Here is a 15483-nt window from a genome sequence, read left to right as displayed (position 1 = left end):
GTATCATGGTACAAGATATGGTATCATGGTACGAGATATGGTATCGTGGTACAAGATATGGTACCATGGTACAAGATATGGTATCATGGTACAAGATATGGTAGCATGGTACAAGATATGGTATCATGGTACAAGATATGGTATCGTGGTACAAGATATGGTAGCGTGGTATAAGATATGGTAACGTGGCCTGTCCATGTCTACATCTTATCGTACATCCTATTAGAAATGACAAGCGTTATTCTGATTGTTGTCATGTCTGTTGGGGGTTTCTTTAATTGCGTTTGTTTCTCATCTTCTCTGAAAGGTTACAGAAACATACCTACACAAACTTCAACAGTTCACTGTTGAAACTTTACATTGAGAAAGAAAAGAAAAACAAGCAAACGTGTTATATTGCTTTAATAAGTATATTTGGCATGCAAATTCTAACAATATAATGAGTAAGAAAAATCACACAACTCCCAAATATTATTGTTCCCATCTAGATACAAAAAGACCTTTGGTCCAAATGAACAGATTTAATGAAATATCCCTGCATACTATCAAAACATCTTCAAAATTCATATTTCATGCAACAAATTAATTAAATAAAGCAAATAGAATTTTAAAGTAAAACTCCAAGCTTATGATATAAGAGTCAACTTTCAGCCACATTATTGGAAAATCCAATACTGCATAGCAAGAATTCTGCTATTTCAAAGTCAATGTGAAAATCTAGTTACATAATTTATTGCAGCCAACACCGGGATCATATAATTAAACTTTCCTTAGTTATTGTTTTTCTTCATCATTTCATTACAATATTTTTGTTACTACAGACCCTTTTTTGTTCTGTTTTTCAACCTAAGCACAAGTTCTGTAAAAAAAGACTGGTTATTCCCATGTAATGATTCACAACTTTAAACATTTTTTTTAAGTAGATGATGTAAATAACAGTCACAGTCTCTACAATCTAAAACCAGAGTAAACATGAGTTGTTTCTCAGTTTTAAATTGTCACCCACATAAAGGTTAGTAGTCACAATGACATGTTAAATTCATTACATGGGCAAACATTTAGTGTGTAGGTCATTGACATGGCCTATTGTTTTTTGTTACAATGAGCTGTGGCTGCAAAATTAACTCCACAGATTGAGTACTACAGACTGGTTGTACAGTTTAATGTAATATATATTACTGTAAGTGCCACTGCTGTGCACAAGATTTGTTACCATAGTTTTTGTTTTAGTATTGGAATGTTGATGCTAAATGTACAGTACCAAACACGAGTAAATGTTAACATTTTTTGTGGGGGAATACAACAGGAAACTTTATCCAACTACAGGTGCTATGAAAACACCTTTGAACTATAAAACAATAGTAATTACCAATTTTAAAAATATACAACTGCAGGTGTTGTGAAAAATATATTTTAATACAAAATGAATCTATTTGAAGAATGGAAGAAAAAAATCTATTACTTGGTTACATGATCAAAAAATTAAGCTTTAACTGGGTTATAAGTTTATCTTGACTATATATAGAATTAAAATTTGGCAAAATATGATAATTCAGAGCTATACACTCGTAGTCCAACAAGCAAAAGCTCGTTATGGTCCTTAAAACAGTATTATTACAAAGGTTTAAATGTTGTAACATACTTTTCCACTACCACCCACTGATGCCTGAATACACAACTTAAAAAGGATCTTTGATAGCATAAATTGTTTTAATGATTTTCTTCAATGAAATCTTTTCAAAAACACCAGGGTTTCAAAACAGGGGAAGAACAAAATAAAGTTTGCTTCATGACAAAGCCATACAGAAATAATTCCTTTAAAAAAAAACTCCTCAAATGAAGTGATACTTTTGAACAAAATATTTGTTGTGAAAATTTGCACTGCAGTGAGTAAAGTATTATAAAAAATGCCTAAATGACTGAATGGTATGACCCCATGATAGAATTTCAAATATATTCAAAAATGAAGGTCACAGACATGGCCGGGCACTGTGAAACCAGTTATAGTCAGATGAAACACCTGGCTGATTTCCCCCAAATACATTAAAACCCAAAATACATATTGTTCATCATAATCCAAATTAGGGAAACTGATTTATTATTCTCTCAAATCTATCCTTCCATGATATATTTTAAACACACTATCTGAATATATATGCATGATACTTATAGTAATAAACTGTACAATGTAACTTAAAATGTAACAAATTAAAAAAATATGCTAAAAACTTTTTAAAGAGTAAATTCATTGTCATTTGCATTGTATTGGTCATGGCTAAAGACTGATTCTGGTTATTAGATATTCAAAATACAAACAATGAAGTTCAATTTCAAAACCATGTTTCATTACAAACGTAATCTCAAAGACCAGAGCAAGTAAATTAATAGGCAGCAAGATTAATAAAAATATTACTGTACTAAATTTACTGTTGTGATAGTATCCCAGGAACAAATAGAGCATTGTCACCAATACATCATTAATGCAACAAAACTTAACATATACAATGCATTCTGGGATTGAACAGAGGTAACTAATGAAGCTGAATCATACCACACAGACACACACATATGCCCAAAACCTAATTTGTAGCTCTAACACCTTTCCACAGGTGCTGAAATTTATGTAAATGGAAAGCAACAATGGACTTTGTTTTGCCTGTGATATGAGTCATCATTCTTCCTAGCTAAGAAGTATAGCCAAAGAGAAACGGTCAACCTCTCCATTATTTACACAAATGTATTACAAGACTTTCATAGTAACATTGCTTGCTGTCGATATGGGCAAGGTCTGTTCTAATAATACATTCTTTTGAGCCAGAAAGATGCTTTCAATTTGTAGTAGTCACCCAAAGATGCCATTATTTAAGTTTCATATGAACTCCGTGTAAACAGAGTAAACTGACATACTGAGACCTGAACAGTTTCAACAGATATATGCAAACTGTTTCAGTACATAACAGTAAATAGTTTCAGTACATAATAGTAAATAGTTTCAGTACATAACAGTAAAAAGTTAACAGTAGATATGTTAATAGTTTCAGTAGATAACCAGTAAAGAATTTCAAAATATACCTGTAAACATTTTCAGTAGATACCACCTGTAAACAGTTTCAGCAGTTACTGGTAAACATTTTCAACAGACACAGGTAAGCAACAGAAAAAGGTACACATTTTCAATAAATACAGGTACACAGTTTCAGTAGATAACAGGTATTCCTTTCCAATAGATACAGGCACACAGTTTCAGTAGATACAGGTACACGTTTCCAATAGATACAGGTACACGTTTCCTATATAAAAAGGTACACAATTTCAATAGGTTCAGGTACACAGTTTCAGTAGATAACATGTACTCATTTCCAATAGATACAGGCACACAGTTTCAGTAGATACAGGTACACGTTTCCAATAGAAAAAGGTACACGTTTCCAATAGAAAAAGGTACACATTTTCAATAGATAAAGGTACAAAGTTTCAGTACAGATCAGTAAACAGAAAGTGATAAACTACTGATGAATGTCAGTCTATGAAGAGGCTAAATTCAACATCAAATAAAACAGACCTGAGCAGAGTGAACTAAAAATATCAACTGCAATGAATGTCAAAGGTTACTCAAGACCATTTTTAGCATTCACATGAATTTCAATTTGAATCTGCATCATTTATGCAGTCAGACAGCCTGTTGTAAATGCCAGCCTATACCCCTCCTGTGTTTCTCTGGGTGATGTCATTATAGCTGGTATATTTTAACAGGTAAATGAGAATATAATCTTTGTGACATTACTATAATTTTCTATCAATGCAAAAAGCCATAACAAAAAAAAGCTGCACAAGCACTTGCTTCAATTGCAACATTTCACACAAAAAAGCTTTCAAAAAGATGCTAATGTAAGTTCAAAAATTAACTTATTTCTAACTCAATTTATAACAATTAACTTATTTCATGCACTATTTACAACAAATAACTAATTTCTAACACTATTACAATCATATCACCTGTAGTCAACAAAGAAAATGTCATTTTGGGGGGTGCAGAATATTGGACAAATTAAACTTGCATATATTGCTGTAGGTCAATTTGAGCACAAAACTTGTAAAAAACCTGCAAAAGGAGGACTTTGATCAAAAATATTTAAAAAAACATTAATAAACATGCTATGATAAAATAGCTAATCCTTGTATTCAGTTTCATAGCTTAGAATTAAAAATTTTACATATCTGAATTCAAAATTAGGATTTATTATGTACAAAATTCATCAAGTTAATCATTTTTAAATTAATCCAACATATTTCAGAATTTTCCAAAACTTATTAGCTAATTTCATGGCAGTCCTTTATAGGGTTTCTTTCTAACCTGATCTCTCCAGTCAACTCAATTCACATGTATGTTCTGCATTTGTCTCAACTCTAACCTTCTGATACATTTTAAAAACCACTCGAACATGGAATCATTTCCTCAGAAGTTAATTTGTATGTTCAGTAAGGAAATAAAGAAGACTGATGGGGAAAAATATTGCACTTCAAACTCTTTATTCCTCATATTCAGCGACTAATTTGTATAGTGATACATTCAACACACCTGTCATACCAAATCACTTACAATGTCAACACCAGATGGTAAACCAATGCTGGAGGAAAAACAACTAGTATCACTTTGCAACAATGATGGAGACATAAAAGTTTTGTTTACAATGAAAGTTATAGGGTTAGTTGTATTTTGTAAACTAACTTTTAACACACTAAGTATATCCTACACATGAAATGGAGAACCTAGTGCCATTCCCAATAACAAAATGAGACACCTAAACCAGGTTGGCCTGGGCAGTTACAAAGCGTGTGTGTGTGAGTGTGTGATTAGGATTTTTAACGTAGCTTTAACAATTTTTCAGTCATATCGCTATGATGTCTGCAGTGTCGCAATTTTATAGTGATGTCTAGCACTGAGGCAACATGCCGCAGACATGTAGCATGATGTCCCACCCAGTCACATTATCCTGACACCAGGCCGACCAGTCCTAACACAAACCTCTTATTGCTGAGCGCTGAGCGAAGCAACTGTTAGTACCATTTCTGTAAGTCTTTGGTATGACTCAGCCGGGGATTGAACCCACAGCCTCCCGCTTCCAAGGCGGGGCAGTTACCAAACCCACGATTCTGGGGTTGTTAGTCCATCACTCTACCAAATGAGCTACCCATGTCTTTTTTAAACTAAAAAACATATTTTTTTTTAATCAACACACATTTACAGTAACTAATGTGTGGACATTAGTAGACTGAAAAATTCAATCAACTGCCTACTTCCTATGTTACAGTTCTAACAATACTTAAAAATTTTCAAGTACCTTCTGACAGCATTGAACACAAGAAAATAACCTGCAAGCTCCAATTAAGCAATAATACTTGTGCTAATGATGAAAATCTAGTGCATTATTTCCTGGAAAAATAATGTTGCGTCCAATATGTAGTGTGGAACCATCAGATTCCATGTTTACAGCCAATAATACTGTAATTCACAAGTTTGGTTCTTTTTTAGTATTTAAGGGATATAAATTTTCATGGCTTGCTACAAGCCGTGAATTTAAAGACTTAACAGATATTAATTCTTCTGTGGAAACAAATCGATCCTACACTAGCCCTAAATGTTACTACTGATGAAAAAGCTATCTTTGCATAAACCCCATAAAAACTGACAGCCATGATAATAGATGAAACAACAGAAGCACTGTTCATCAAAGCACAAGATATAATGTAAATGCTGAAGAAGCAAGTTTGCATTAATAAAAAAAATCACAAAATGTAAAGGTATGCATAAGGTGCAGTAAAAGTAAGTACATTAGCTCATACTTAAAGGGTTATTATCACTGTACACAAGAATATGTAAAGGCCAAGACTTCACAAAGAAAATAAGAACATTCTATCCATGATAAATCTGAATTTATCTGCTGCTGAGGAAAATTGCTCCTTATCAGGATCCGATTGGCTGGCTGGTCTTGATAACTACCAAGACTGACAGGTGAATCTGAACACCCAATCTATCACATTTCAAAGTCATCTGGCTAATGAATTATCAGTGGGCACCACATGTTAATCAGCTATTACATAACAAACATTCCAGTGAACCAATGACCAATGGGCTCATCAGGTAAATGTCTACCTAATTATATTTGTACAGGTCGGTGACTGGACAAAAGTACATCCAATCTTATGGATCACTTAGATTATATTGGCTACCATATAAAACATACATATTTTCAAATCTTAACAACTTAAAAACTAGTTACTTCAAATTAAATGCAATATTCACAACTTAAATGCATTATGTCAATTACCATCTTTGTCCAAAACATGGATTTAAAATAAATAGCTATGGTAATTTGTTGGCAATGCATTCTTCTCACATCTGATAGGTCATCAATTCTGTATACCATGGGATCAACCAATAAGTTTTTATTTTCTCACGCCTTGTTTGATGCAAGTAGATTCCTAATTTCCACATATTTATCCAATGACAGTTCATATGTAAGATACACTACCCAATGCTTTAAGTCCAAATGATTAGAGTAAACATCTTGGCCTTCACAAAACAAACTTGTCAATCATAGCAGATCTAACCCACAAAAAGCACTTTTATGCAAATTATTAGCTAAAGCGTCTTTGAGTAGTTTGGCATTTGTAATAAAAAGTGTAAAATATTACAGACTAGAAAACTAATGTCAAAAGAACTCTATTCATCTCTGGAAACGATTAAGTGGCACAGAACACAAACAATATTCGTAACCACTGTTTCCCTTGTATGCCACATCATTTTATTTTTAATTTTAGAATATATATGATTAAATCTGAATCAACATATACAGAGTATAAACAATTGGTATGGTATAATCCGGTTTTAATGTAAAAACACTAAGTGGTAGTCTTTTGTACCTAATTAAAGTCAGGAGATGGTAAATTATTATTTCCTTTGATTTTTCTGGGTTTTTTTATACAAATTTGTAAAGATTACCTATTTTCCTTTACCATATTCTATCCCAGTTTTCATTAATTCAACTGATCTGCATGATTGCAAAAGTTTCAGATAACTATGCCAGTGACATGGGGCTTTCCTGCAGAAGATTCAAGCCGTTTCATGTAATTAAAATTATCTACACTAGCGTAAAGGTTTCTGAAAATTAATTAAGTGATATCGGACTTTCCTCTAAAATGTTCAAGCACTTTCTGGCATTTTTTAACAATATTAAAATTTTTAAGCACTCTCAAGGTTTTAATAGTTCTACCTCAAAATTCAAGCACATTCTTGAAATGTTCTGAAGGATCAACAAGAATTCCATACTTATTGGTACTTAAATCTGCTATTTTTTATCCGAGTAACATCATTCTTCAATCTATTTTTATTTATTTTGAAGAAAAAGAAAAAATATGGGTCAAAAATATTAGCAACTTGATCAGAACTTTAACTGCTGGTAAATGTTGTAATGACATTGCTGACCTGGCCGACATCGATGTAACAGCTAAATGCAAGAGCAGATGGACAATAAATCAGGGTCAGTAGGAAGCTTTCTGAAGAAAACTTAGTCCAGTGTAGTTTACTGCACATGTTATGAAAACAACATATTCAAGGTTGCTATGGTAATTTTATCTTCATCCATATTTGACGGCACATCAGTATAATTTGTCCAATACAGAAGGACTCATTGCCAGTATGTTTTCTGTTAATGTTGGTCAAATTTGTGGGTTTCTAAAAAGTCGGTTTAAAGGATTTTCTATTTTTAGTAATGGTGGCCATGTCTTAAGGCAACTGACATCTTCTGTATAAATTTCAAAGCCACTTAATATGCAAAAATAGACAAGATCAGCTGAGCATTTTATGCAGTGTCATTTACAGTTTTTCTATTTTTAGTACTGGTGGCCATATTTGATGGTGGAACAATATCACTCACACAGGCTTGAAAGGAATTCACGCCAGAATATTTAGGTTTCAAATCTGGTCAAATTTTTTTTTCTTCTCATTTTCTTTACTAGAGAGTGACTACATCTTATTACAGACTGGTATTGTATGAATGAATTTGAAAGACCATAATGTTTTCTGCTAAATTCAGTAAATGCAGTCTGTTCAAGGAATTTATTTAGAGCTTTTGTTTAGTTAAAGTAATAGTGCCATAGTGGATGGCCAATCAATATCAATTCAGTGCATCTAAAAGGTCCTGATGCTAGTCAACTGTGCAAAATGATCAAGTGGTTTTGAGACTATGTATTAAAAAAACAACATTAAAAACATTTTTGGACAATACACAATGAATTTCAAATGATGGACTATGGGCTGCATTACAAGTTCACCTGACCAAATGGACAGATTAGCTAACACTAAACACAAAAAAGGTGTACTAAAAGCATGTCATTTACAGTAACAGCTAAAATTATTACGGAACTTACAAGCTTAATTAGAAGAAAGCCGTGACGACAATTTCAACAAAACACTCAAGATGAGAATCTGTAACAGTTTGCCAAAGGAAGGAAAAGCCAAAATAATATGGAACTTTCGTAGTAAGATATATTTTTATATATAATGTGTAATTCAAATGCATACTGAAAATATCATAAATTCTAAATGAGATAAATGAAATTTGTTCCCCCATTTTATGTTTGTGAGGTCCAAAATTAAGTAAAGTCACACTTCCATGCATTTCAACTATTTCTTCACACAGCTCTAAATCTTGATTTGTCACTTTACTGTTCAGGCCTGACTATGACGACTGGACACTGTGCATGGTGCAGAACATAATCACTGACACTTCCAAGGATAGTCCTGCGTAATTTGCCCATACCTCGTGTTCCCATGACTATAAGATTTACTTTATTGCTTTCCGCCATCTTTACTATTTCCTCTCCAGGTGAGCTGCCACCTCCAGGCACAGTATCAGCCGAGCCTTTAATCTAAAATATTTGGAAAATCAAAGGATAAGACAAAATATAAAAAGCATAGATGTTTCTGGAACATTATTGGGGAAGGGGTTTTTCTTGCTGAAGGTTCAACAAAGTAAGACATAACGAATGTTTATACTTGAAGTTTCTTAGAAGATAAATCATATTCCTACTAATTCATGCGGATTGATAAGGCTATTTAAGTCTGCTACACCTGGTAGTAAGTGATTACCCTCCGCTGCCCCTAAGTAGTAGTGAAAAATTCCAACTTTTCAATATGTAAGGGGCTCTACACCTATACACAAACATAAATTTCAAGTTGGGTGGGAAAATACACAGCAATACCAGACTAAACTAGGAAACTGTTCATAGCCAGCACCTGAAGCAAATACACCTACTCATTATTAAAAGGGGAGTTCATCTCTCTGTTCCTTCCCAAATGGAGACATGCCCTTGGAGTCACTACTTGGAAACCATCAAGATCCCCATTTAAGAAACGTGAAAGGTCAGTGGTTAAGTGGACTTGTGACCATAAGCTTGTAAGCTCCATTCCCACAACTGGATCTTGCTCATAATCAAACTAATCTGAAATCTGGATCATAAATACCAGGTTGATGAAAATCTGATTAGAAATATGGCCTCTAGAATGTCCACAATCTCAGCAAATCAAATGCGGGATCACCTCGATAATTTGCATGAATGTCACTCAAAACTGAACATCCATAGTCTCAATGTAATAATCTTACATAACAAATCTTTTCAAGACCTGATCAGAAATACTTCAAGATTATTCACAATCTCAGCCAATCAAATGCAGGATCACCTCCATAATTTGTATGAATGTCACTTATAACTTATAAGTTTGGCCAATCAAATGCAATATGACCTCATTAGTATGCATAGATGTCACTCATAACTAAATTCGTCTTAGACCTTGATGACATAAGCTACTGTACCAAACTGGATGAAAAAAAGAATCAGAAATATAGCTTCAAAGAAGTTCAAATACTTAACCAATCAGATGCAAGATCACTTTATTAATCTGTATGACTGTCTAAGCTATACTATGCAAGCAAGACAAAAAATACAAAATTCTCTATTTAATGGAGCAGACTATCAATAGGTTCCATGGGGAAAATGGGAAGTAGGTGTCAATTTGTTGCAAGGCAAAGTCAAATGAGCTTTCCTGGCATACTGTAGAGAATTTGTATGGCCATGGACAAAAGTTTCACTTGAACTGACCCCTTGCATGACCTCTGGATGTGCCAAGGAGACCAATCTCATTGATTCACTGAAAAGCAAGTACTGAATTCATTCCTCACCATGACTTTCTGAAACAGCATTTGTCAAATGTTTTAATAAAATAAATGACATGCCTATGAACAACCCTGAGCATATTAATGGATTTTATGAGCAATGAAAGAACATCAAATAAGCCGTTAAGAGTAAATGGAATAACGGATGAAAATAATCCTAAAATTTATGTTGGTGTAAAAAATTTCAAATTTGTAATTGTTGATCAAAATTAATAGATGACATTTCATTTCAGTTTAAAAAATATATCTGATGAATGAAAATTAATGGGCTTGTGCCATTTTCTGCAAATTTTTACATTCAGTGGAACAACATATTTTGAGGATGTAAATGATGTTAACAGATTTAATTTTTCTACCAAGAACATACAGACAAGCATCATTTATAAAGAAATGGGGCTTTCACATATCGATGTGTGATTACAGGTGATGACTCGAGGAAATTCTAGTGCAACACAAGAATGTTATTCTTGCCTGGTATAAAGAAAACCATTCTAAAATAAGCTCCTAAACCTGCCCGTGCTTATTTACACAATGGTCCATGTGACCTAAACCTGGTTCTCTGCTAGGCTTCACATTTGTCGCAAATGCAACGAATTTTAAAAGCGGCGCTATTTTTTACTGACTGGTGAATTGGTAAATGTTGCTGGTGACAAATTTTTATAATGTAAATTGTTAATTTTTCATTGATATGAGCAACCCAGGCCACTTAATAACCATTTTCACTATCTGCCGCAGTCAGATGATCATTTTGGCAGATGATAAGATGTTATTAGAACATGACTGCAGCTAACTGCAAGCTATCAGTCAGTTTTGAGAAGCAATTTAATGTGATTAGTAGGAAATAAGGAATGACCGAGGAATAAACTTAAAGATTCAGTATCATTTGCATGTGTTGTTAATTTATATTTATTGCAAACTATGACTGAGATACACTTGGGACTGCTTAGTGTATATGGGAATCTTAACTTAGATAACAAGTTTTTGTGATCTGAACTTAACTGAGTAACACAGGATGCAACAGGAAGGATGCCAGTTGTTGATTTTAATGGGCCAGAGTTGCTTACATCAATGAAAAATTAAAAATTATCTTTATAAAATACATCTGTATCAAGCGCAAAGAATATGGCTAATCTAGCTCTGAAAAACAAAGATTTATATCCAACTGCACCCGAGTCAGCTACCAGGTTACTTGTTGCCCAATTTCTACAGCTGACTGTGAGTATTTCTATTGATGGGCCCAGTGTTAAGAATTTTGATTTTTGGAAGGCATTAAAGAAATGCTCTGGGTAAAAATGAGGCAGATATTGATGAAGTGTCAGTGACAGTGATCATAATGACTAAGCAGTATTTTGTATTATCAGTTATTAAGAAGCATTCTTATTCCTTCTTGTTTTTTATATGCTATACATTGAACTTCACACACATATATAATGGTATACTATATTTATTAAAAAGTATTCTTGTGCTCTGAACTGTAATAAAAACCAGTAAAAACTGATTTATCCTCATGTTTATATCAATCAAAAATAGGGCCAATATAATATTACGCATATATTTAGGTCCCTGCATCATGGCATAAAATGGCTCCTATGGCTGAAAAGTGGCTCCAAATAATTTAATTTGGCGCATTTCATGGTGCAAAGAAAAATATTTCCAACTGAGGCCCTGCTAAACAGTAATTCATACCCTCGATTGATCTAAACATTCTATTATTATCTTAGTTACTGGGAGGCAGAATAAGAAGCTTATGCCCCAACTTTAAAGGCAAATTAAATAAGATTATGCCATATTTTCTAAGATAAACATTAATATGTGGAAAGAGTATATTGTTGTTCAATTATTAAGTCAATCAATATAATCTTGAAGTTGTTTGTACCAACTTTTTATGAGTTAGGAGAAAAAGACTACAACTTGTGCAGGATGTCCAAACTGGAGATGTTCTATGTTTCCCTTGGTTACTAGTAAGCAGATCATTTTAGGACATTATGTTTCTCTAAGAACACTTACCCAAACAGAGTTAAATTAAGAAATAAACTCAACTACCTCTTCCATCAAGCCCCCTTGTTAAGACACAAATATTGATTTTCCTGTCCATAGAACATATACAAAGGGAAGAAACTCCTACTCTTTACTTCCCCTTATTGCCAGCCAGCTGGATACCCATTGACTGGACGTTCAGCAGTTTAGGCTGAATGATAGTGTGATGAGGATGCTCTCAATTTTTGAGGGAGGTATGGGAGAGCTAAATAATGTCACTGGGTAAATATTTTTTGGGATACACAATTTACTTCAAAATGTACTTTCTAAATTGAATACATTCCTCAGTTAATTCATGTTTGGAGATTATGTAATAGGAAAAGAGTAAATGCTCAATGGGGAAAATGAAGGAAAATCCACTTTCCTAACAAGAATGCAACACAACTAAACATGACACAAGATGTGATGTTAATACATGGATAAGTAAATGAATGGTGCCTTCTTACAGAGAAAAATTTGACAAATGTGGAGAAAGTGTGACATCATTGTAAACTGGGGATCCTGAGCTGACATCAGCCTGTACTAAAGGTCATCTGGGCTGCAGCCAGTGGACCCAACAGATGCAGCTCTTATCTATTGGAAGCTAGATATCTGAGATAGCAATTGCAATAGGTTGAGTGCACATGCCAAACAGCTTCTATACTGTCTTGGACTGAAATGTATTAAAAAATAAAGCTCAAAAATCGCTTCAACACAAACTGAAATCTGTTAGCTGGATCTGGTCATGAGATACCTCAAGGTATGCCTGTTAGATTACCCACTTCAGCTACAATGCCTGGGTTTGAGAGGTTATATCCTCTTCCTGGCATTCAAAAGAAGAGACATTAGTTTCAATTGCAAGCATGAACCAGGTCTTACTATGCTGCCTCTTCCATCATATCAATTATGGAGGCAGAACAGACAATCACTTTCTCAAACCAATTTTTAGCTAAGAAGCCAAGTTGCATTGTAAGGATATGGAACCAGCCACAGTTAAAGGTGATGATTCGTAAACATCGAAAGGGCATGCACTCACCCACCCAGCATACTGAACCTTGGGCTATCAGAAAACATGTTTTATATAATATTTTCAGTGAGGTCCTTGCAAAAGCTTCTAACTTAACTGTACTGAGCCAAATCAAAACCCATACACTATTCCACTGTTGAAACACTGTGAATGATTTTGGGTTTCTTATTGTCCAAATTGGCCAATCTGATAGGTCCTTGCTGTGGCCTATGAATCAGCCCCAATCTGGTTTTCCTCCCCTTGATCATAACCAAATCAATATGCCTGTGCTAAGTGTGCTAAGCAAGACTGACTGACATGATGGAAAGATCTAATGAAGATTCACTGTCATCATGCTCAATACAAATTGTATGCAAGTGTCAGGAAATTTAAATATCCAGTGTGACAACAGATTTTTATTATATCTGCACAAGCTGTTTGAAATCTGTGAGCAACTGACACAAAAAATGGATTTTCTGCTAAAACCACAAATTTAAAAACCCAACAAACAATTCTTCACTGGAGACAACAGGACTCTCTTCCGAAATCCAAATTTATTAGCAATATGGATGTCACATTTTACAAACCATTTAAGCCCATGAAAATAAATAAATTCACAGTAATTACCCCTTTCTGCCTCATTTTATCAGCAAAGTCAGACATCAGTTTATCTGTTACTTGTTTCATTTGCTTGTACTCATCCACAACTGTATCTGGATTTGATAGGATTCCAGCTGAATAATAATAATAATAATAATAATAATAACAATAACAATAATAATAATAATAATAATGAAATTACTTAATCTATTGAATAAAATTTTTTAAATCTGTTATTACTGGATATTTGTGATATAAATGTGTTGCCTTAACTAGTGGCAAACTCACAAGCTAACATATATTACTTTTTTATCACAAAATATCTAGTATTTTCGCTGAAAATGAACATTTTCTTTTTACTACGAAACAGTCTTGTTTTTTCATCAAAGCTTTGATAAATAAATGCACTCTATAATTACTCTCCCTTCATATGTTCACCTCAGTTTAAACTGTACTGTTGTTTCACTGTTGTCAACGTAATACTGTCTATGGGACTTTTAACACTTGACAATGTAGTACTGTATCTGAGACTTTTAATATTGTTGACATGGTAGTACTCTATGTGGGTCTTTTAACACTGTTAACAAAGTAGTATTGAATACTGAACTTTTAACACTGTTGACAAGGTAGAATACAACATGGAACTTTGAATATCGTTGACAGTGCGATATTGAACATGTGTCTTTGAACATTACTGACAATGTAGTACTGTATGAGACTTTTAATATTGTTGACTGGGTAGTACTCTATGTGGGACTTTTAACAATGTTAACAAAGTAGAACTCTACATGGAACTTTGAATATTGTTGACAGTGTGATACTGAACATTTGTCTTTTAACATTATTGACATAGTAGTACTGTACATGGGGCTATTAACATTGCTGAGATGTGTAATGTTCTGTGCATGGACTTTTAACATTATTGACAAAGTAGTACTGTACATGGGGCTATTAACATTGCTGAGATGTGTAATGTTCTGTGCATGGACTTTTAACATTATTGACAAAGTAGTACTGTACATGGGGCTATTAACATTGCTGAGATGTGTAATGTTCTGTGGATGGACTTTTAACATTGCTGACATGGTAGTACTGTATATGGGACTTTAAATATTGTTGACAATTTTGAACTCTATATTGGATTTTTAACACTTTTGACAAAGTAGTAATTACTCTATATGAGGCATGACTTCATACAGAGGATACAGAAGTGAACAGTCGCAAGTCAATTATCTCTGCCAAGAAATAATTTTCATGCCAGAATGGCAATGTCATTTCCATTTCTTGATCGCTCTCAGAGTAATCGTCTTTGATACTGCAGTAATAGCATTAACTTAATTTCTGAAATAAATACTCAGTTCCAGCATTATATAAATTCACTCAGTAATTGAGCCAGAATATTGCAGTTTCGTATAATTTCCTTGTCAACCAAAAAAAATGTGACCTGAACAGAAGATGGTTATCTTAGCTGACAAAAAAGGGAGAAAAAAATGTGCTGTAGATTAATTTAATAATAACGAAGTCAAAACATGTCAAGCATGAAAAGTAAATATTTACTGCAGGAATTAATAAATCACAGAACAATTGCCTATGATGATACACATTTGAATTTTTTAAATAAACAAG

The 15483-nt window shown here is 33.6% G+C and overlaps 1 protein-coding gene across 1 annotated transcript in view; it reads right to left on the bottom strand.

The window, feature by feature from the left end:
- Window positions 1-385: 385 nt before the first annotated feature.
- Window positions 386-15483, bottom strand: part of LOC149799607 (uncharacterized) — a 36957-nt gene continuing 21859 nt past the window's right edge. Inside the window, exons 3-4 of the mRNA XM_089958945.1 lie at window positions 13885-13991; window positions 386-8931 (exon numbers count right to left, since the gene is read on the bottom strand). Of these exons, the coding sequence (XP_089815071.1) occupies window positions 8725-8931; window positions 13885-13991 (314 nt within the window). The 3' untranslated portion in view covers window positions 386-8724. The remainder of the gene's footprint in view (window positions 8932-13884; window positions 13992-15483) is intronic.

The sequence above is a fragment of the Sinohyriopsis cumingii genome, chromosome 5 (assembly GCF_028554795.1).
Source record: "Sinohyriopsis cumingii isolate HCF-2022 chromosome 5, ASM2855479v2, whole genome shotgun sequence".
Lineage (NCBI taxonomy): Eukaryota > Metazoa > Mollusca > Bivalvia > Unionida > Unionidae > Sinohyriopsis > Sinohyriopsis cumingii.
Note: the sequence above shows the minus strand (reverse complement) of the source record. Positions and strands in the feature narration are given on the sequence as shown.